The sequence below is a fragment of the Zingiber officinale genome, chromosome 6A (genome assembly GCF_018446385.1).
Source record: "Zingiber officinale cultivar Zhangliang chromosome 6A, Zo_v1.1, whole genome shotgun sequence".
NCBI lineage: Eukaryota > Viridiplantae > Streptophyta > Magnoliopsida > Zingiberales > Zingiberaceae > Zingiber > Zingiber officinale.
In genome coordinates, this window is record NC_055997.1 from 133,328,913 (window position 1) to 133,353,441 (window position 24,529).

At 37.2% G+C, this 24,529-nt stretch overlaps 1 protein-coding gene across 1 annotated transcript in view; it reads left to right on the forward strand.

The window, feature by feature from the left end:
* Positions 1-3,061: 3,061 nt before the first annotated feature.
* The window catches only part of LOC121998215 (pyruvate kinase 1, cytosolic-like), a 32,867-nt gene continuing 11,399 nt past the window's right edge, over positions 3,062-24,529 (forward strand). Inside the window, exons 1-9 of the mRNA XM_042553011.1 lie at positions 3,062-3,434; positions 3,551-3,647; positions 3,754-3,851; positions 4,539-4,694; positions 5,212-5,289; positions 9,988-10,119; positions 10,858-10,938; positions 11,109-11,180; positions 11,262-11,351. Of these exons, the coding sequence (XP_042408945.1) occupies positions 3,366-3,434; positions 3,551-3,647; positions 3,754-3,851; positions 4,539-4,694; positions 5,212-5,289; positions 9,988-10,119; positions 10,858-10,938; positions 11,109-11,180; positions 11,262-11,351 (873 nt within the window). The 5' untranslated portion in view covers positions 3,062-3,365. The remainder of the gene's footprint in view (positions 3,435-3,550; positions 3,648-3,753; positions 3,852-4,538; positions 4,695-5,211; positions 5,290-9,987; positions 10,120-10,857; positions 10,939-11,108; positions 11,181-11,261; positions 11,352-24,529) is intronic.

The window sequence follows — 24,529 nt, forward strand, 5'->3', positions numbered from 1 at the left end:
ATCTTAGCGGCCCCCCTAGTATCGGCCCTTGGACCCGGCTTGAAAGATTGGTGGGTCTGATGCTCTGCTCTACCAGGAAGACTGGCTAGCTCAATCCGACTTGGCGGGTTGGCCATGGGAAGGCTAGCCGGTCAACCCAGTCGTCAAGAGATGGTCATTGACCTCTTTTGACTTTGACCCAACTCATCCTGCCATTTTGACCTTCTTTATCCTCATGACAGCTTTAATACTCGTTGCATTAAACATTTTACAAGGAAATACATTCGAGATTAATTTTATAGTTAATAATACGCAATATACAAAAGGATATTATTTGATTGATGGGATATATCCAGAATGTGCTTCTTTTGTGAAGAGCTTTCCATGCCCCCAGGATCCCAAGAGGAAAATATTTAAAGAATGACAAGATGCCATGAGAAAGGGTGTCGAGTGAACATTTAGGGTGCTCTAATCTCAATGGGCAATGATAAGAGGTCTAGGACGTTTTTGGTGCAAGGACAATTTGAAGGACATCATGTATGCATGTATTATTTTGCATAACATGATTATTGAGAATGAGGAAAATGCAGTAGTTAATTGGTCGAATGATGAAGGAAATCCTCCATCACAAATATTTCAAGACTCTACCTGAGAATTTCAAGAATACTTTCGGAGAAATCGTAAGCTACGTGATAATCCATTATATTATTAATTTCGAGCCAACTTAATTGAGCATATATGAACACACTTAATTTGGGAGAAAAAATTATTAATTATAATATATTTAATTATCTTACCTTACGTTATCTTTAAATTATTTGTAAGTAAGTCTGAGATTCTTAAAACAGTTATTGAGAGTTTTCTTATAGTGAAAAAATATATAATTTTTTTTTATTTTTGATGTCATACAGAGGTGACAACGAAAGGAGTAGCCAACAAGAGTGAATGCTCTTAGGTCTAGTTGGCCTCAGCACAATAGGCTTTTAATATTAACCCGCATGCGTGTATATATCTAAGCCTTTTAATTAAAATTAAAAATCATGCGCAAATATATATCAAAATTAAAAAATTATAAAAAATATAAAAACATTTTAAAGATTCTAAAAAATTTGATTTTTAAAATTAAAAATATTAATTAAATGTAATACAATTTAATTAAATAATATTAAATTTTAAAAATTATGGGGTGAGATTTACAGACAATATGGATAGCAAATTTAAAATTTATTTATAGAATTATAATTTCAATATTTAATTTACTTTTAAATATTAATTTTATTTTTTTAAATTGACATCCGGTCCCGATGATGTAATCCTATAAAAATTTTCCATTACTATTAAAATAAATTGAAAAGTATTCATCGAGATCTATCTAGATGAGAAAAAAAAATTTCTATAACATACTGTACATAAAATTAGTGGATTTAATTATTACACTGTTACTGCAGGTGAATATTAACTTTGTAATTCTTATAGACATGATTATCACATCTTCACATTTAAATTAAAAAACAATATTTGTGATCCAAATCTTTTAATCTTCCGTATGAGTTTAAGTACCTTCCTTGAAAGGCTTAAGAACAAGGTAATCTTATCTTATATTTAGAATGGTGAATCTGAATTTGAAACGATTGATTTAATCCTATATAAATTTTTCATCGACAATGAGAATAAATCAAAAAAATATATATGAAAATCTATTATGATAATTAATATTTTTAGATCCGCTATCCATTAAAAAAAATCTCAATAATATACTGTAGCTGAGTATATCTTATCTTAAAGCATCTACAATGGAGTGTTAAATGAGTGTTAAGGTTTAGGGTATAACATCCATTTAACACTCCTTCTCCATTGTGAGTGAGCATTGTAATGCCCACTCACAAGAGAGAGGAGAGAGAGTGTTTAAATGTTAAAACACCCTCTCTCTTAATTTTTTAATATTTTCTTTTTTGTTTAAATTATAAAATTTTTAATATTATTTAAAAAACTAATAAAAGGGATGAATAAGTGGATAGTGGGGTTCATATTAATGTTAAAAGAGATGTGAGTGAAAGAGATATATTGTTATAATGAGTATGTGGTAGTGGACTCCATATCTTTTGATGAGATGGTGGATGTTATATCGCATTAATGTTGTGGTTGCTCTTATATAATTATGAGATGAGATGAATCAGTGGGAGGTTGATAATGTTTGACAAATCAATTTTATTGGGTAATCATATCACTCCTGTAAAATTAAATCCATTTCATTTAATATACTTTTAATTTCTAATATTTTATTATAAAATTTTAAATTCTAAGTGAGCAACATTAATTTGACCAAGAATCAAATAAATCACTCAAGAAATAACACATTGAAAGAAAATATCACCTCATTAGAGACTGTGACAAATGAACATATAATAATACTTAACTATATTAACTCTAAGATAAACTTTGATGATGTATTTATCAAACCCTTTCCTGAAGCAATTTAGTCCTCTAAGACGGAAACTTGATATGTGATTTGTGGATTAGGATAATCATACTAGAATTACATGATGATATAAATTAGATCTATACCTCATAAAGAGGGAGCTCGATATAGAGGGTTCGGGGAGCTCAAAACATTGAAGAGCAGAACTCAGAGATGAGAGTGGCGAGCTCGAAGAGCCCATCTCATTCATGCAGTGGGTGACAATAAATTTCCATGTGTTAAAAAGTGTTGGCGCACGGACCAAGCGGAAAGATGTTAGTAACCTATCATTCATGCAGTGGGTGATACATGCAGTGGGTGATACATGACTTTTCACATAAAAATTATCGTAATAAATGGAGCACATCTCTGTATACAGATAGTCATATTTACAGATTACATACACACACACTAATGAGCAGAACACTAGTCGTTATATAGTGACATTACGTTTACATTTTAAATTGATGGAGCCTAAATTTAAGCTGCGCTCGAACCCAGATCTTAAATTGACCCCATGGCGTACAGTTGCATTCATCCGCGTGACGGTAGCAGGGACGGGCGCGTGCGTGGGACCCAGCTATTCCCATTTCCCACCGTTTCCTCGGCTTCGCCCACCGATCCCCCTTCCGTTGTCGCTGGTTTCGTTGAACAGGCCAAGCCCGCAGGAATTGATCCTTGCAAGAAGCTCGGTCCACCTCGAGTATGGTTTAGTCGGACCGTTGGCGGAACAAAACTACGACCGTTGGCGGAACAAAACTAAAGGCGTCAAATGCCGGAGAAGGATCTATGGAACGGAAACAGCGTGCCTCGTTGCCACGATCGAGCGAAGGCATAAAAAGAGGGCATCGCCCTCTCTTTCCTCGTCTTCGCCTATCTCTGATCTCCTTCACTTCCTCCTCCGGTATCACAGATTAGCAAAGAAAGGATGCCTTCCACGCACCTTCTCCTGGAAGAGCCCATCAGGATGGCCTCCATCCTCGAGCCCTCCAAGCCGGTAAGTCGACGTTGATTTTCAAGCTGCCATTGATGGTGTCGACGGCTATAGAGGTTACTGGTATTCGTGATTTTCCTGCTGATCAGAATGTGAAATGTGGTTTTTTGTCCGCGCAGACTTTCTTCCCTGCCATGACCAAGATCGTCGGGACACTTGGCTCCAAATCGCGGTCGGTGGAGGTGATCTCCGCGTGCCTCAAGGCTGGAATGTCGGGTAAGATCCGTCTTAGCATCCCAGTTTCGGTTGTTGTTTGATGTTATGTTCGGCGAGAACATGTAAGGTTTAATTTCCCGAGTCTGATGAGGTCTTCTTTTTGCAGTGGCTTGTTTTGACTTCTCACAGGGGGACACCGACTATCACCAGGAAACGCTGGACAATCTCAAGGTCGCTATTAGAAGCACCAAAAAGTTGTGCGCTGTAAGTCTCCCTTCTTTGACATTGTAACTTTTCTTTTCTTAATCGACTAACGGTGATTTTGCTACTTGCACAATTAATTGGACTTCACTTGGCTGTCAGTTTTCATCCTTTTCTATCTTCGTTTCTACCGTTTCTCTTTCTTCTGGATTAAATAAAGCATCATTTTTCTGGCCTTCAAAACTTACTGCGGCCTCGTAGCAACTTATGCCTCCGTCAACCCCGGAGGTGGAATTACATTGGAGTACGCTAGGTCGTAGGTCTTTCCATGGCTTTTCAAAAGCTATGAGAAGTACATTAGCGCCCTATCACAATTTCAAAGGAATCTATATGCCCAAGCTTGTCTTGTTTCAATTTGGACGAATTTCAGTTTGAAAATTTAAACTCTATTGGTTTGCTTAGTTTGAAAATTCCCAAATAAATGCATAAATCAAACCATCCTCATCCCTTAATCACTGCCGCTCACTTCTTGACTGACACAAACTTTTTGTTATATGTTGTTAAGTGCCTTACCTTGGAGAAAAAAATTGATTCTGTCACTGCCATTACCTGTCTGCATGAGAAATATAAGTTTTTGTTTTCTCTGTCAACAAGTCTATATGAAGAATTCACATCCAATCGACTATTTTTTTCCCTATAATACACCTGTTTGTAACGTGGTGTAAAGAACAAGGTATTTCTTAAATGCAGGTCATGTTGGATACGGTGGGCCCAGAATTGCAGGTTGTAAATAAAAGTGAGAAAGCCATTTCACTTGAAGTTGATGGTTGTGTTGTTTTGACACCAGATCAGGAGAAGGAAGCCTCACCTCAGCTTCTGCCAGTTAACTTCAGTGGGTTACCAAAGGTAGGAATTTTCTTATTCATGCAGTGTTCACATTTCTTGAAATGCTGCTCCCATCTAACTTTGCGTTGTGTGCACATACTTGTCTAACATGCAGACCTGCAAGTTTATAGAATTCGACAGAAATTAAATTCTTTGTATTTTGTACACCTTTACCTAGAACCTGCTATAATGATTCTGGATCTCATATTCTTGATTATGACAGAGATTGATTTAATCTTTGAGAAGTTAATAACAACTAGGACTTGTGGTATGAATAAAGGAATGAATATATTAGAATCTATATTAAAATTATTGACAAAAATATAAGATGTGTATCATCTTGCCTGGCTTCTTTGAGGTATATGAAGATCTAAGAATCTATATTAAAATATCAATGAAATTATAAGATGTGTATATATCTTGCTTGCTTCCTTGGTTTATACCATGCAGAAATCTGTCTCCGCCCTTTATATGTAGGACACTTGCAGTTTGAACTCCATAATTGTGTCTTTAAGAAGTAAATTTATGGTTTTTGCAGGCTGTGAAACCAGGTGACACAATATTTATTGGTCAGTACTTGTTCACTGGAAGTGAAACAACTTCTCTTTGGTTGGAGGTATGACCTTTAAGAAGTATATGATCTAATTCTTTCATTTACAATGAGCCAAGACAACTCATTTTCTGAAGGAACCAAGGTTGTAACCTTGTGTGAGAATGGTGAGAGGTACACATGAGGAAATCATAGCATCCAAACATAGGACCAAAAATATCCCAAAATTTAATATAAAAATGTTGACAATTATATTTGGCATTTATAATTATTATATGTATCAATCTCAATAATTAGTATTCTTTTTTAGCTAACATTTCAAACTTTGGCATACCTTAAAATTTAATTGAAATGATCAGATAGTAAACATATAAGCAATGCAATCTAATTGTTAAGATGCAATATTGTTATGCACCAATTAGTAACTTCATGATGGCAAAATTGTAACGGATTCATCTAATTGGAAGTTTAAAAGACGTATTGTGTAACTGAAAGTACTCCATAAATGGTATAATATGAAAAACAAGATCTAATTTTTGCCATGAACCTAGGGGCCCACCCTTATCCAAGGAGGGAAAATATCCCTCTTGCTGTGACAATGTCTCTCCCTGATAACATCCACACACTTCATCTATATGCAACACCATATAAAATCTATAAAGAATCAACCATAGCCCCCAGGGCGTAGCGCAGACGGTGGGCGCATGGTATCTCTGGCGTAATGGCCAGGGGTCGATTTTCAGGAACTGACGACCTGGGGTTTACCCCGCCATGCGCCTATGGCCTGTGTACCTGCATGAACCTCCCTCCATATCCGTGGGGCCGGCACTAGGGGGGCCGCTAAGGTAGCGGATCTATTTTTTTTTTTATAAAGAATCAACCATAGAGTGAAATATGGCAATGCCTATATCATGAACCATTACCATAATTTAAAACAACTCCAAGTTCAAGATAAAGACAACAACTCCAAGTTCAAGATAAAGACAACAATCCAAGGTTCAAAATTTTGAGTCATGTCGGAGTTTGGGTCTTTAATTAGAACAATACTCTTTTGGTATCGTGTCAACGTTTCGATGCATAGTGCCATTCATGGATTGAAGGTTGAAGGAGATACAACCTAGGAATGAGACATTGTTTGTGTCAAGTGGTATTGAGTTTTGGTAATTTACCGAAACAATACATTTTGATCGTTTCACCTAACATAGTATGAGATTTCAAACTATTCAGCAACCTACACATGAAAATAAAACATGAGATAAAATATCTCTCTTTGGCATAGATTAAAATCTTGAGCAATTTCGCTTGATACGGGCGAAACATCTTGTTTCGCCCATGGATTGGCACCGGCACAACGCCGGCACGTCACGACAGACGTGTCGCACTGTCTAGATGCGTCAGACGAGTCTAAAGAAATATTCAGACACATCGCGCGAGCCCGAAGAAATATTCGGACGCATCGCACGAGCCCGAAGAAATATTCGGACGCATCGCGCGAGCCCGAAGAAATATTCGGATGCATCGCGCAAGCCCAGTGATGAGTCCAGTGACGAGGGGATGATTTTTAACTTAATTTTAATCAACTCCTAGCTATGATTGAGATAATTTAAATAGACTTAATAAAGCCTAATAAAATTATCCCATTAATTTAATATATATATTTAAAAGAATTGTTTTATTTTCATATTTTTTATTTTAAAATATTTAGATTGAATTTTTTATTTTTAGTTAATATATTTTATATTTAAAAAATACTAAAATTATATCGGCACAATATGGTACCGAAACTGTATCATTCCGTTCTGAGATAGAAACCTTGGCACGACTCGAGATTTTAAACCATGCTCTTTGGATTAATACCAAAAGGAAAATTAAATATCTCATTACAAAGTTTTTTTTGAAAAATCTTTTACAAAACCTAAGAATCAATGTGAATCAACTTCACCTCTAATCTGCTAAACTTGAAAATTTGTAGGTTAAAAACGTGGGAGTAAGTACTTTGCCCTTATGTATGCATAGATGAAACAAGAAGGAAATTGGCTATCAAAATTATAGACACATTAAATCAACCTTTTGTAGCTTCATCATTTAGTCTTTAAATTGTACTCACGGGGGTGCCCAGTTGGCTAGAGGGTGACAGACTTGTTATAATGGGGGCAGGGATCAATTCCCGACAGACACATACTCTCGGGAAAAAATTTCTCTCATCCTCTAGCAATTTGGCAGTGGCCATAAGCTGACATTTACCTCTCTTCACATAATCTGGGGATGAGCTATGAGGGGCCCTTGGGGTGAGCATAATCACCTTTTGCTATAATCATTTAGTCTTTAAATTGCCCCACGAGCATAGCCGAATTGGTACTTGGGTGGTAGATTGCCACATGAGAGCAAGGATTGAATCTCTAGAGGAATAATCCCTTGGGGAATAAAATCCCTCCTACCTAAAGAGGTCGCTCAGTCACCGTGATGTACTCCCTTCATCTCGCTGTGGGGTCGGCGGCGAGGGCGCTTGGGGTGAGTGAGTCACCTTTGTCACATCATTTAGTCTTTAAGCACTCATCATTTTCGCCTATATCATTCTTCCATCAGACGCACTAAAAGTATCAACCTTATTAATTTGGATTAAAAGCCTCAACCTTAAGGCTAGTTGTCCCAACCCATTTTGTTTGTTCAAAATCAAAATGAACAACATGGCTATATAATCATAACTTTCATGCCATGACATTCATTCAATACATATGAAGATACCCATAGTATTTTTTTTAACAATCACTTATCAATTATGAAAATTTAGCCCTCAAAGATAATCTAATTTAGTAACATGATAACAATCAAGATCTCGATAATAATGGAACTCACTAAGAATGAAATGAATTTAGCAAGGAAGATATCATGGAAATATATACATTATTTCACTAATTTTACACATGTTACCTATGATATCTTCCTACATGATATAAAACCTATATTTCGCTTCGTCAAGTGGTTACCTATGCCATGCAATTTTTCATTGTTTCTAATGCTTAAATCACAGGATAGTAATAATTTTAACATCAGATGATAAAAAGGGCTGCTAGATTAAATTTTGAATCAACCAAGATAACAACATCTCTATGCTTATGTAAGTGCAAGAAATCAAGCAAGAGTGAATCCACCTTGATGATGATTCTAAAACCAATCAATAGCAATGAAAACACTCAGACTAGGGAAAAATTCCCCTTATACAGCAAAACTATATTATATAAGTCATTTACTCACCAAGATGTGATTTTTTTTAATGTAATTAAACATAATTTATGACAAGTAGAACTCACCAATTAATAACAAAGAAATGGATACATTTTTCTCAAATCTTTGCTATTCCTAATGACTTTAGGAACATATATCAAGGTTTCCCTAATCGCTTAATATGTAAAATGCATTATTATTTCATCTAGGGCTCGAAATCTCAAGCTATGCCAGTGTTTTGGTCTTTAAGTGGAATATCATGTCGACATTCCGATGTATGGTGCTGGTGGTTAGAGGTGGAAGAAGGAAAAATATGATAAAAAAATTAAAAAAATTATAGTTAAGGTCAATCTATGCTTTCCATCTAAAATGCTACGATTTTGACATTATCTTCTATGAAGACAAATTAAAAAAATAACAATATTATCTTAATTTTAGCATGCCAAGGGGAGATGGGAGACATTGTGTCCATGCCGAGTAATATTGAGTTTCAGTAATTTATGGGAATGATATATTTCCTATGGTATTTCAAACCATGATTCCATCCTACATGATGTAAATGTATGATATCTACTAGAACAACTCATCTATTGCATGTTTTGGCCCTTAACATATGAGAACAACTCGCTGAAGAAACTTATAGCCAGCTGCCCATTAGTAGAGATGGCCTTAAATCATCAAATTCTTATGGGAAAGTATCTCAAAATCACCCCAAATCAAAAGCTAAATCAAGGCTACTCACTAGGAGTTGAAAGAACCCAAAACAGGAGCAAAATTTAGTTGTTTGGGCGCTGACAACATGAGAAAATGACTATCTGTGACTGCATTTTTTTGCTTCTGCAAATAATCTGCAGATATCACATCAGAGAGGAGATTCTAGGTCTGATAGAGAAGGAGATTTCCAAATCAGTGACAAGAATCTAGGTTTTGTGAGGGAGAACTTGGATGGAGGTGGGGTAATGCAGAACCTGTTCTAATTCCTCAAGAGGGGATCGCACAGATCCTTCTCGTGTGCATGGGATGGGATGCACACCCCTTCCTCTCCTTATCCTATCTCACTTGATCCAACCCTACACTAATCCATAAACATAACCAAACCCCTATAGAATTGGACCTAAACCTCTTTAGTTCAACCTGGTTAAATCTAAAATTAACCAATTTAAGGCCAAAAGTTGCTTAAAAGAGCCCTAGCCACACAAGTAGGATACTTTACAGAAATCAAATTCCATTCATTGCAAAAAAAAAAGAATTTAAAATTAATAGGTAAAAATTTAGATTGTAATAGTCTTAATTAATGCAAGATTTTAATTTCTATGTAAATGTAAATTATATACCATTAAATTCTAAATTCCTACTTGAGATCTGCATCATCTAGAGAATAAGATCCTAAGGTTCAATTACAATTTGGACAACCATGAAAGGAAAAATGCTAATATTAAGTTGAACTTTAAATAATTTTCATCTTTGCAGTCCATTTACTTGCTTTCTTATATGATATTCCAACGCATTGATACCTGCTATCTGTATATGTTTGCTCAGGTTGCCGAGTTGAAAGGGGAGGATGTGGTCTGCAGAGTTAAAAATTCTGCTACTTTGGCTGGTTCACTATTTACCCTGCATATCTCCCAAATCCGAATTGATTTGCCAACACTTACTGAAAATGATAAACATGTAAGATGAGCATCGTCATGATCCCAATACTTTGATTGTATTAATTAGAATATTAATATGCCTCCAAGCTATGAGATTTAGCAATAAGGAATTGTTTCCATCAAAAGTGCAAGTGTATAATAATCAGTAGAGTAAAAAGGGTTTGTGGTTAGTGAATGAATTTGGAAAAGAAATGCATCATTACTCAAATGGATCTCTTTTATTATCATGATGTCTTCCCAGTCAGTTGTACTCGTCACACTAAGTGAAGGATCTTTCCTCTAGCCATTAACTCCCATAATTTTTGAATTCAATTTCTCAATTTTAATAGGGCAGGTTTTCACTCATCAAATAATGTACACACTTGCTGATTTTACTAAGTATTATTGCTTGGTAACTGATAATTTTTAATTTTTTTCTTTGCCATTTGCTGTACTGCATTGGTGCCCCACAAATGTTCTGTGTGTCCACATTGTTATCATTACCAAAGTATCTGATTAAGACTTGAACTAGGGTACAATGTTTCTACAATATTATTTTATTTGATCATAGCTTGAATATTGGTAGTTCCTTCCAAAAGGATATAAAGCTGTTCATTTTACTAGTTATTCAGAGACTTTGCACTTGATTTGTCTTCCAACATTTAAAGTACAAAACAATAAACTAATAATGCTAACTTGGACTTGTACTTCATCTTTTCTCATTTCAACCATTATGACACATCTTAGCTGTTACAGAGATTCTTGTCCAATATTCCAGGTGATATGTACATGGGGTGTTTGCAATAAGATTGATTTCCTTTCACTATCTTACACAAGGAACGCGGAAGATGTTCGGCAAGTAAGGGCTTTCATATTTACTTAACTGTGCCTCTTCTTGTATTTACTCATGAGTGCATTAAAGAATGAAATTTAACTTCTTATTGTTGCTTGCTTAACTTATCTTCTGGTCAACTTTCATTATTAAAAAAACTCCAGTGTCTGATCCTCTGATGTTGAGATTGACTGCAGGCTCGGCAATTCCTGTCCGAACTAAGTGATCTTGCCCAAACTCAAATATTTGCTAAAATTGAGAATATAGAGGTTAGTCATAATAAGAAGAATTAATTGAGCATTGCCATTTAAACTCTTCAACTAATAATTGAATTGCTCATTTTGTTACAGGGCCTCACACACTTTGATGAGATTCTACAAGAAGCAGATGGCATCATTCTTTCACGTGGGAATCTTGGAATGGATCTTCCTCCTGAGAAGGTCAGGAGCTTTATATTATGTGACTAGTTGTTTTAGCTTTTGCCCTTTATTATCAACTTACTTGAGTTACTAGTTATGAGGTCGTTGTTATCCAGTTGTTATATTTGTAGTTGCCCATTTGTTCTGCAAGGTGTTAATAAAAACTGATTTGTTGGATATTTTACACAAATTTGAATTGGATGTAATAAGTAACTTTCTGTTTAGTTTCTAACTTCAGTAAGGCCTTAAGTAGTGTATATAACCACATTAAACCCCTCCAAGTCTAAAGTATTATTTCTTTCCAAATTTTTAATATTTGGCCAAAATGGTTTAATTTTAATACCATATTGTCCCAATCATTGACACATTTTGGCACACTTTAGCAAGTGCCAAGATCATAATCTTATACATACTCCCTTTGACCTAAGTTATGTATCTTCAAATATAAGTCAATAAGAAGTAGAAAGTTAATTAAATTAAACTTTTCAAAATGTTACAAAATATGACAAACATGATTATACCACAATAACACCAAAATAATAGTCGTGCATTGAATAAGAGTATTGGTTCTTGTAGCATCTTAGTAAGCTCTATCTATAATTTTTGAGGAACCAAGTTAAGTAATGCTTCGAGGATATGGCATTAGAATTGATTTATCCACATATATAGAAAACTCTTGGTTAACAACTGATAGTTGATAGTTGGACTTCAACTATTAGAATTGGAAGGAACATAGGTATAGAAATGTGTTTGCCTTTTGATTTCTTTGAGTTTGGTTCACTCTGCTGGTGATTCTCCTTTTTTCCTTCTCTCTTTTTATACAAATACATCTTCAATGATAAATAGAAAATGTAATGGTGAGTCATGCGAAAATGAATCTTACTATTTTGGGTGGTATCACTTGAGATCTAATTGGTAGCAATAAAAGTGTGCAGCATAGTCAGCATAGTGATGTTTACCATGTTGCACATTATCAATCAACTAACAATCAGAATAATACATTTTGGCCCGCTTGATTGATACTTATTGGCACTTGCAACCATTCTTTTAATAGTATCTAGTAATATTCTTTTCTTGTCTATTTGGTTTTATAACTACAATATGATTCTTGAGTATGTTACTTCTCTATTTAGTTTCAATACTTCAATTATCTTCATATTGATATGTGAGTTAGGGATTAATTTCCCATCTCTATAGTTAACTATATCATGTTTTTGGGCAACTCCAGATGGAACAGAGTGAGCTAATATCCTTTAAAGATGATTTGGTAACAATCACTATGACATTGCTTAGTTTCAATTCAACACAAGATAAATCCCATCCTTGACACAAAATTCTAATTGTTTCTAACCATTTTTTTATAATGGTTGGTTCTTAGCTCTTACAGTTTTGGTTAACCAAGGTGTATCTCTTTGTTCCTTCCCCCTTTTATGTTTTATTAAGTTTGAGATTTTTGTTGTTAAATGATAAGTTCAAACACCTAGTTTCTAACCTTTCTATTAGTCATGTGCAACACTAAGAGTAATTTGTTTATTTAGACATATTCTTTGACCTCGATACTACCACTTGGATCTGGAACCTACATGCTGATGCTTTCGATTTCGATAGTCATACCAGTGATTTGGAGGAGATCTCTCGAAAAGTATTTAGTGCTCATTTCGGTCAATTCTCCATTATCTTTCTTTGGTTGAGTGGGATGTACTTCCATGGCACCCGTTTTTCATATCATGGCTATTGTAAAGAAAGTGGATTCCCATGAAATATATTTACATGAAGAGAATGTCCTAAATACACATGCTAGAAGCATAAAAGATTCTAAAGAAAATCTAGTAGGTTAGGATCGATTAACTAGATAAGTTAAAGGGGGTTGAATATGATTGCATCTACAAATGCAAATTCTAAACTACTATTTTCTTATATATATATTTTTTTGATGAAAGGTAAATATATAATGTCACCTAAAATAATGTGTAATGACTGTGAATAACTTTTCATGTCGATGTTTAGGGATTGATATACATGTATTTGTACTTTTTTATAAGTGCTCACAATATCAATCCTTTCCCCCTCAAACAGGCTGCAGTTCCTAGCTTGCTTTACTTGATGAACCAAAGCAGACATGACTAGGTGCCGAGCTTTAGTCAAAACATGAGTCGCTCGGCACTGTTGTTCGAATACCTGAAGCATCCTCTTATACATGGACATCTCCTGGTGCATCCGGAGCCACCATCTAACTTTCCTCTAAAGAGTTTCAACCACAGGGGCATCTGAAGAAGATGTGCTCTTGTGTCTCCTGATCATTCCCACAAAAGGTGCATGCCTTCTCCATTACTTAAGGTTGTCTCTCTAGTTGGGAGTCTCCCATATGCAAGCAACCAAACAACGAATGCATGGCTTGATTGGATATAGGGCTTTGATGCCATGATGGCCCATGCCTTCTTCAGTCCTGGTTGCATGAAGAAATCATAAGCCTTGCTTACTCCTCTGACTTCCCCTACAAACCATCCTACTAATCTTTGTGCTGCCTCTGAGTGAGTATTAACCATTTTCGTATCAGCAGTAGCTTCTTGATCAATGGTGAATCCTTGCTCTTGATTTGAAATATCCATATATTAGCTCGTGCCAAGTAGTTGTGATGTATGCATTGATCCAGAGTGAGTCCTGCTTGTCTTGAATATGCCAAAGAACCTTTGATAATAGTGTCTTGTTCCAAGCTTTGAGATTCCTTAGTCCTCCCTCTTCCATGGGTGTGCATATCTCAATCTAGGAGATGGGTGGATGCTTGTTGTCCACATGAAGCTATGACACACTACATGAATATCGTCTATGATCGTGTCGTAGTGGGAGGGCTGATAACCAGAAACATTCCACTCCTTGTAAAATTGATGGGATGAGTTGTAGCTTCCCTATGTAGGAGGTGCTATTCTTTGGCCATGAGTTGATCCTGCAAATGAAAGAGTGCTAGTGGGCTATATTCAGAGTATGCAGTAGCTAATAAAATTCCCAAATATTTGAAAGGGAAGTCTCCCTCTTGAAAGCCTATCAAGTGTAGAAGATTGACCTTAGTTTGCTCATCAATCCCTGCTATGTATATCCTTGATTTCATGTGGTTGGTGAGTAATCCAGCCATGCTTGCAAAGTTGTCCAGGCACGTGGTCAAGGTCCTCACTGATGGTAGGTCTCCTCGTGCAAGGGGTAGAAGATCGTCAGTATAAGTAAGATGAGTGAGTTGCTGGGATGCACATTTAGGAATGGGTATTAAAGTCCGGCCCTGAAGCAACCTGTTGCATCATTTTGAAGAATAATTCTAATCACAAGCGAAATAGATATGGTGAGAGTGGATCTCCTTACCTTAGTCTTCTTGCTCTTGTAAAATAGCCATAGACTCCTCCATTGATGCTGACTGAGAATGATGTTGATGTAATGCACTCCACAATCCAGGATACAAATTGTATGGGAAAATCCAAGCCTTGTAGCACCTCCTGTATGCCCCAATGAACCGAGTCAAATGTCTTATGCAAATCAATTTTGAGGATACATCTGGGTGAGATCCTCTTGTGTATCTCCTGAGCAGCTCTGGGCCTAGATAGGTGTTTTCAACTATACATCTCCCTTTAACAAAAGCAGCTTGGGATGGATGTAATAATTCCCTTGCTATTTCAGCTATCCTACTTGCCAATATTTTGGAGATGACTTTATAAAAAACATTACAACAGGATATTGGCTTGAAGTTTCCCACTGTGGTAGCATGTGAAGTTTTGGGAATCAATGCTATAAGGGTGTGATTCCATTCCTTGAGGAGCTTGCCGGTCTGAAAAAATTATGATATTGCTAGTAGAAATCAGATTGGATCACACTCTAGGCCCATAAAACATAGCATCAAACCCATCCGGTCTTGGGCTTTGTCATCACCTATGTTGAACAAGGCTTGCCTAACTTCATCTTGTGTGATTGGCTTTATGAGTTGAGCACTTTGGCCTGTTGTGACTGTCTTCCCGTTACTGAAAATGGATGGTGATACTGTTGTTCTTGTGGCTGATGTTCCTAGCAAAGTTGTAGAGTGCTGGACAAATTCAGCAGTCACTACTATTGCTAATGCCTAGCAAGGTTATGTATGAGTTAGTGCAACAGAATAAAAACAAACATAATGCAAGCATACCACAATCTCTAATAAGGCATTTATATGGTTTAGAATCCTCGTTCCTACTCCACAATCTATGACTCGTTGTTGATGTAATAGGTGGTTGAGCAGCCCAAGGTGTGGCTGGAGACAACAAAGCAATAGGTTATGTCCATGTATGCACTTATGGCTGTAATGTAGTTGGATGACCACCAGAACTACCATGTGCAGATGTAATAGGCTTTAAAGGAGTAAAGACTATGGCTGGGCAATAAAAGTCGTATTTATCATTCTTCATGTTGTAAAATTACAACCATAGTTCAGAAATATATCTCTATCTCTGCCTTTGTAGATAGCAGTAATTTAAAATACACCAAGACCTCTGGGAGGGTTCAATTGGAGGTCATCACTGATCATAGTAGCTGCTTCAACACCAGCACGATGACGAGACTAGGGAAAGGAAGGCGCAGGAATTGGAGTGGTGGATTTTGGTTTTGAGGAGGGGGAGGACCCATGGGAACCTTCATGGTTTTGGAGAACTATGGGAGGAAGGTATTAAGGGAATAAACAAAACGAGGCACCGACAAGGAAGAGAGGGCCATGGGTCTTATTGCTGGGCAAAATCACAAGAGGGGAGAAAACTAATAATACGTGGGAGGCGAGGGATTAAGTTATTAATTGACATTTTTGTAAATAGGTCCATTGCTTCTTAGAAATTCATATTTATTTTTTTAATAAAAGCAATACTATAACATTTACACAATGAGAATGTTAAAAAATAAATGGTAGAAACATAAAGAAGATTTTAGAGAGATGTCCACGAAGATCTTAAGAAAGAAGCTAAAGGAAGATACTAGAATATGGACTACGAGAGTGGGATCAGACTAATACATAGCATTGGACCAACACAACCTTTATTTGAAAATTTGTGGGATGCAATAATAGGTACTCATGTTTTCCACAATAAAACTTTTTTTTAATCGAAGGCCCTCGGTTTGTCTATTTAGATTAGTGCTCTATAGGGGTTTCAGGAGGTAACTCTTCAAGAGTTATGCTTGTGAATTCATCTAAGATTTCTTGTCCTAACCTCTCGGTGAGTCATTAGAGTTGACTATGACCTTAGCCACTAGGCTGTCATCGCTACTGAGTCTGTCACGTCCCGAGGAAGTCCCTGTCCGAAGAAATTTCGGCAGCACCTCTCCTGTACGGGTGACAATTTGAAACATTTATACAAAGCCCTCAGGGCCACATATACCTCGGCCAACACGGCCAGAACAATAACAGTAATAAAAATATAACACAAAGTCATCCACGCAGTTTATATCATCAGCCCACTCGCCTGGAACAAAAATCCAAAACACAGCAGAAAAATGATAGAAAACCAAAATACATGTCATGCTAGCCGGCTAGGCTTACACCACACCACAAAACACCACTCCGGAAACAAAACCGAAACACAAGCTAGATATACAAATTACTAAAGTATAAATGGACAACAGCGAAGACAGATCTTCTGAGGTGACATGGGACCAACAGCCAGGATACTCCAAGCGACATCATAACCAACCTGGTACCTGAAAAGAGATAGTGTCCACGGGGGTGAGTTCAACAACTCAGCGAATACCAATAGACATGCCTAGTAAGATATATCTAACAGCAATAAACATGGAGTACAGCTTCCTAATCATATATAGGAAATATGCAAAACTGAAAGGTAACTGAGGAAGCTGTACTCACCAGGAACTCCTATCCAGAACAAAAGGGTCGTCAAACCAGATACACAATATACCTCCTGTATGCATGTCAAACAAATGCATCCACCAAAATGCAGCATATAAGTGCAGCAAACACAAGCAAATAAATGCAATAAATGCATATGATGCCAATGACATGGTCACCCCTGAGTCTACCATCTCACACACGATGGTGAGGCCGAGTGGGAACCATGCACTCTGGCGTCACTGCTCCCGATGAGTGACCGAATGGACGGGATCTTGTCGAGTACACACATACTCCTACCCCAAATCATAAGTGGGGAGCGTAATACTCTCATCTCCGACACCACGACGGGAGGGATCCTGACGTCTTTACCACGTCACACTACCCATGGCGGACCAGCGGAGCCAAACAAAACACGCTGCGTCACGCTACCCACGAGCGGACCAACGGAGCCAAAAACCGGCGATATGCTCTACAATAATGGAGCAGCCTATCACGCAGCATGTAATCATGCGAATGGTGCATGAAACTAAGCATGACAAGATCCTGAACCAAATCCACATATATATATGTAAAAATGTGTACCCTAGTACAAATAAGTCAAATCCACAGATCTAGGGTATACATACCCTTTATGGTATAACAACCTAGGTCCTGAACATATCCGCCTCCATAAAATATGTACCAGCAATGTACATGGATCAAAGCAAAAGGTCTAGGTACACAGATCAGGTATGATATAAAAATATAGATACACATGTCAGATAATAAAAATCCAGAGTCTAGTCCTAAACTCAATAAAGCATGGTATGTCACTTACTCTAGGAACTAAGGTACTTATGGCAATAATCACAAGGTATAAACATGGATACATAACAAGCGACAAAACAGAACATGCTATAGGTATCAAACTGTGACATACCAAAGGCAACATGATCATTGCTTGTAGCTATAAAATACTATGCATATCCAAATGACAATATCATAAAAGATAAGTCAAGAGGTACCCGCCTCCAATGTAGATCGAGCTATCAATCGCTATGTCGAAGTGTTCGTCCCGAGTCAAAGTCCTTTCATAAATCGTACCATTTAGCTAAGTTTCATTATAACAAAAATAGCTAAACCAAATCCTAATCCGATTAGAAAGTTATGGTTCAATTCTATTTGATAATCTTAGCCTTCCTTCATAGTTGATATCTTTGAACTAATCAACTAGAGATGTCAACCAATAAATAAATCTTTAACCCATAATCAAGTAGATTAAGCAAATCTTAAACCATTTCACCTTCCAATGAGGATTTTGCTTCACACAAAATCAATCCAAACTTAGCCAACTCTAAAACTAGTTCATTCATAAACATCTCATATTAGTAAGCATCAATTATCAAACATATGAGAAATTAACAAACCGAATCTCACCAAATCAGATTTGCACATCTCGGTGGATAGTTCCAGTGCAGCTGTGATGAAGTAAAACATCTCTTATCAAATCCGAGAGGAAATTGGACGATCGTCATCCAACACAATTGCCCTAACCAACACCACTTTAAAATCCAGTACCCAAATCCTTTGCTAGGTTTAATTGTTTACCTCTATAGTGGCAGGAGGCAGTAGAGCACCGCCGTGATCAGTGGAGAGGTGTTGCTAGCTGACTAATTTGCCATCAACAGCTAAGATCTAGCATTATGGTGATCGACGACATCACGATGTTCCACCACAAAGATGAAGGAAGACTTGTCCTCTGGTGGAAGAAAAATGAGGACATGGCAAAACTAGGGCACAAGTGCGCCGGCGGTGGATCGACAGAACCCTCCGAGTCGGGAACACCCTCTTCCGGCCGAAGATCACTCACACAAGGGAGACGATCCAGAGAAAGTGGCTGAAGGCGATCGGGCGAAGGGCTCGGCCGGCGGGGCTCGAGCGTCGTCGACACTTGGGCAGTGAATCAGCGTCGGCTGCAACACTAAGGGAAGAAGGGAGAACGCTCGATTTCTACCTTTTTGCCGAGGCTTTGTTCGTGTAGGAGAGGAAACCGATCGGCTTGGGGGAGAAGAGGAATAGGTGGTCGGCGCCGAGAGGAAGGGGAAGAGGTGGGATCGGCGTCGGGAGAAAAAGGAAAGAGGAGAAGAAATGGTGGCTTAGGGAAACGGCTCGCGACGAGGAGGTTAGGGCACATGCACGGGAGGAAACGGAAGAAAAAGGAATTAAAGAAAAAGAAAAGAAAATCCAACTTTTCCTCGCTTAAATGGGGTAACCCAAACAGGCTTTCCCCGGGCCCCATTTTTATCTCCGTAAACTCGTCCATACGAGCTCCGAAAAATTTCTAAAAATTTCGGAAAATTCCCTTATCATTATTCGTCATTTTTCCGGTATTTTACAGAGTCCTTTCTTTCTTCCTCAAATTTAGATTGTTTGAGAATGAGAAGGGGTTGTTTTGAAGGATAACTCCTCTTGATTGGTGGCTTGGGTTTGGGTTTGGTCTCTCTAAGCTTAGTTAGGTACAACCAAATATTTTGTTCATTGTACCTGAAGAAGTGTTTCCTCTTCCATAATAAGTAAAAAGAGATTATACAACCAGAGTCGACTAAGGATGATATGGGTAATATATATAGGAAGAACATCACTTCATATTTTATCATTATATAGACCTATCTTGATAGGGACCAAACATCTCTATGTAGTAGGAAGAGAGATCTCGTTTATCCATGCCACCTTATAAGATTTAAGTGTGGTTTGGGCGTGGCCTAAATCCTAGTAAGGACTTGTGTGGAAACTACATTCATATAATTTTCGCAATTAATAATGATCTTGCAAGGTTTATTACAACACTTTGTATAGGTACAGAAGATGCTAGTGCATCTTGGCAAATTGTTTGTAGTGGTCGTGGATAAGGTGAAATGTACTACATGAAGGTCTAGACTCTAGAGTCTCTTCCTCACAAACCTTGTCTCTCCGTGTTCATCATCATCACTACCTCGAGTTGGGAAGTATTCTACTTCATTTCACGGTTGCCTTTGGTTTCTAAGGCTTGAACTTGATGAGGGCATTTAGATGCTATGTGGCCCTTGTGAAAATAGATATAACATTCTATCATATGTGAGGGTTGAAGTTCTTAGGTTCCCTAGGGGTACTTGCTTGGTCAAGACGAGCCAATGTGTTTTCTTGATTGTGTGGATGCCCTATAAGGAGGTGCATTATTTCTCGGAGGACTCGATGGTCGAAAGGTGGAAGGACTTAAAAATTATTTGATTGGTATGACACTATGGTAAGCCTCTTTTTTCGAGGTTAGGCCAAACCTTGGCCTGTAGTTGAATTTTAGGCTTAAGGCCAATAATGAAATGGATCAAGTTTCTTTAGAGTATAGTTTAGGATTGCAACATATGTGTAAGTCTTCAAACGTATTTTGGTATTCAATTATGCTTAGGGATGATTACTTCAAGTTGATCAACATAATGTATTGTGAATTTATAAAGCATGTCAAAACATACTTGTTTATCAACTTACACTTCATTTCTAGGTTGTGATGCGCTTGACTTCTATCGCAACATAGTGTCAAACTAATCGATTAGGTTGTATTAGTTAAAGTAGTCTTCAACTTTAGTGACCCAATTGAGTTATGCATTTAGATCTAGATGACCATCAAAGTTAGGGAAAGCTTAACTAATTGGATAGTGTCAAACTCATGTCTAGGCATAAGTTGAGTATGAGTGTTCGAAATGTGATCTTTTAGAGCAAAATAATGATCACAATGTGATTGATGCTAGGTGATGGTCATAAGGCTACATGAGTCGTATGAACTACCCACTTTAGGACTCTCGTTATTCGCTAATTTGTTAATTTTTCTAGGAGAATAATCCCAAAGTCATTCTAGGTTTTTTATTCTTAATCGGAAGGGCTTAAGCTCGTCTTTCACTTACTCACCTCTTTGATAGTGTAGTATCTCATTGTTGTCAACATGGAGGTTTGATGACGACAACAACAACCAAACCCTATCCCACTAGGTGGGTTCGACTATATGGGTCATTCTACGTCATTGAGCTCTATCCCCTATTATATCATCATTTATATTTAAATAAATTTTATTTTATTATTGTTAACCAAGTTCTTTTTTGTCATCCTTTTCCTTGTTTGATGTGTACATTTGTCATAGTTTCACATCGCCTAACTGGATCATCTATTGGTCGTCTACATGCTCGTACCATCTTAAATGTGTCTCCCGGAATTTTCCCTCAATAGGTGTAATCTTGACTCTTTGTAATATTTTTATTTCTTATCTTGTCCATCCTTGTATGTTCGCATATCTGCCTTAACATTCTCATCTATGTAATTCTTATCTTCTGCTTATATGCTCGAGTCATAGCCCAACATTCAACTCTATATAACATAGCAGGTCTAGCCGCTGTTTTGTAAGAGTTTCCTTTTAGTCTTAGAGGTACTTTACAATCACAAAGAACACCTGATGCTCATCTCCATTTTAACTATCCTGCTTGTATTCTGTGTAAGACATCTCTGAATAAATCCTTGCACCCAGGAAAACTCACCCTCCCATCTATCTGCTCTCAGTTATCATGATTTACCTCCTTTGTGATGGTCCGAGGCGGGCTTACAGGAGCGCTGCAGGCGAGTGTATCGCCTTTTGCACATTGTGTAAGACATCTCTCTCAATTCTGCCATCCTTTTTCAAAAATAATCCTAAATAGTTAAAGCTCTCAGTTATGGACAACATGGAGATTTGACAAATAAAGAAAATTATAAACTAAGCAATGCAATAAATTAAGGAAACTAATAGGAAAACCAAGCAAAAAAAAAAGGATGATGTTGAATTTTTAGAAAAGAAAATGACAAATATAGTTTTTTTTGAATTGTAGAAATAGATGGTATAGACAAATGACTTGATACAAATGAGTAAATATACACAAATTAACTAAATCAGTTAAATTAAATAAAAAATTTAACGAAGGAAAGAAGTTTCCGAGTTGAGACGAGCCTCTTGCTTTTGCTGAATTTGAGCTACAAAGTCCTTAACTAAGCTGAATCTCTTTCCAAAGAAAAAAGTGATCCTTGGTTAAAATCCAAAAAGAAAGAGGTTTTTCATTATTTAACTCTTTTTGGTTTTTGATCAAATTGGATTTAATCGGTATTTGGGATTCAATCAGAGAGGAGCCGCAAAGATAGAGTTCGCTATGTAGAAGTTGTAGGATCGTCAAGGTCGCCAGGGAGTAGGGGCTAGGGGAGAGGGGTAAATAACGATTTTGAATATTAATTGGACTAGAGTTAAAAATGCAGCAGAAAATAAAATTACAAATAATGAAAGTGATAGCTAAGTGACACATGTATTTAACGTGGCTCTAAATCCCAAGGTTCCTATTTCATAGCCTGATCCGTTACGTGGATCACTCCTCATAAATAGGGGTGAGTATTCGGTTAAAACCGAATCGAATCGAACCGAATTAACCGAACTGAACGAAATCGTTTTTTTTCAAACAAACCGAACCGAAGCAATTTTTGATAAAAATCGAACCGAACCGAATTTTCAATACAACTGAACAAACCGAACCGAACAAACCGAATAAACCGATTTTTTATAAAAATTTGGTTTGACTTAATAAAAATTTGGTTCGGTCTAAAATTTATGGTGTAAAAAACCGATTTGGTTCAAAAATTTGGTCTATTCGGTTTAACCGAATAAAAAAATTCAAAACCGAACCCGAACCGAATTAACTGATTTTTTGGAGAAAAAAATAGAATTTTCGAATAAATTGAACCGAATTTTTAAAATCGGTCAGTTTGATCGGTTTATTCGATTTAACCGAACTTTTGCTCACCCCTACTCATAGATCACCACTACATTGTCTCCTTTTTGAAAAACTCTTTAGAGGTGGACAAACCTTTGTATAATTCTAAAGGGCAGCTCGGTGCACGAAGCTCTCGTCATGCAGGGTCCTGGGGAAGGATCCATTGTACGCAGCCTTACCCTGCTTTTTGCAAGAGGCTATTTCCAGGATTCAAACCTGTGACCTTTTGGTCACATGGCAACAACTTTACCGTTGCGCCAAGGCTCCCCTTCAAATAAATAATTATAATGCACAATTTGTTAAATAAGAAATATAGGTAGGCTTGAAAAGACAGTTAAATAAACAACAAATATAGTGAACTGTTGCTGCACTGCCTTACGAAGAGCTTTTTGGATGAGCACGAGTATATTTCTGAGTTGCTTTAGTTGCGAATTGATACTGAGATGTTGCGAATTGATTTCTGAAGGTTCATGCCGTAGTTTCTCTAATGCTCGTTCCTCAGTGATTATCTGATTTTCGATCATCTTAATCACCATATTTGTCTGACCGAAAGCATCCTACTCCATCTTTTTCGTCCATATTCATTATATATTCACTTTGGTTATCGTTTTTTTTGTCATGCACTCAACTTTCCATTGCTCGAATGCAGCCACATCAGCTTATCCAATTTTTATCTCTGCCACATCAGCTAATCGAGGTCTAACCTCTGTTATGTCAACATCTGACCGAGCTTTGTGCTCATTCGAGCCATGTTTGAGATTGCCGAATCTTTCTGCCGATAGAAAATTCTATCTGGTCGCTTGGGAGTCTAACTTTTCCTGCACCACAAAGTTAGTCCAAACAACATAGATAATATAAGTAATTATGTGTGAGTAACCAAGACTTGTCTTCCAAGACAAGTTCAGTTAAGAACCTCACAAACCAGTTAACCAAAAGAGAAGTTTAGTTCATTATTTATTGACCTTTACTGTGAAACTCCTATTGGTTTCTTAGTTAGGTCAGTATTTAGCTGTACAGGACTACCAACATCCTAAGTATAGATACACTCCCTCACAACCTTCTTTGCTAGAAGGTCCTCTTCTGAACTTACCTTGTCTGGTTAACCAGGACTTACCTTACCTGACGTCGGACCCTTCTGGACTTCCTCTGTTTGATGTATGATTCGTCAACCCATTTGCACTTATACCAAATGTCTGGTCTGTCGATCCTTGTATAGTGTTTGGTCTTATTGACCCACCGAGACTTCCCTACTTAGTGTGATTTCCTTGATCTACCAAGACTTCCTTTGCTTGGTGTATGGTCTCCCTAACTCACTGGGGACTTTTTTCCCCTAGCATTTGGTCACCTTAACCCATCGGGACTTTTCTTGTCAAGTTTTCTATGCTTGCATACTCAACAATATATTAGAACATCTAGTGTCTAACTTTAAACACTTTGTCATAGATAAAAATATTGATTTGATCAGCTGGTGTTGCTTGCACCAATAGAAGTCACAACTCGACTTGATTTGGTATGAGAACATTAGAGATCAACATTAATGTGGTGACAGGGTGAATGGTGAAGAA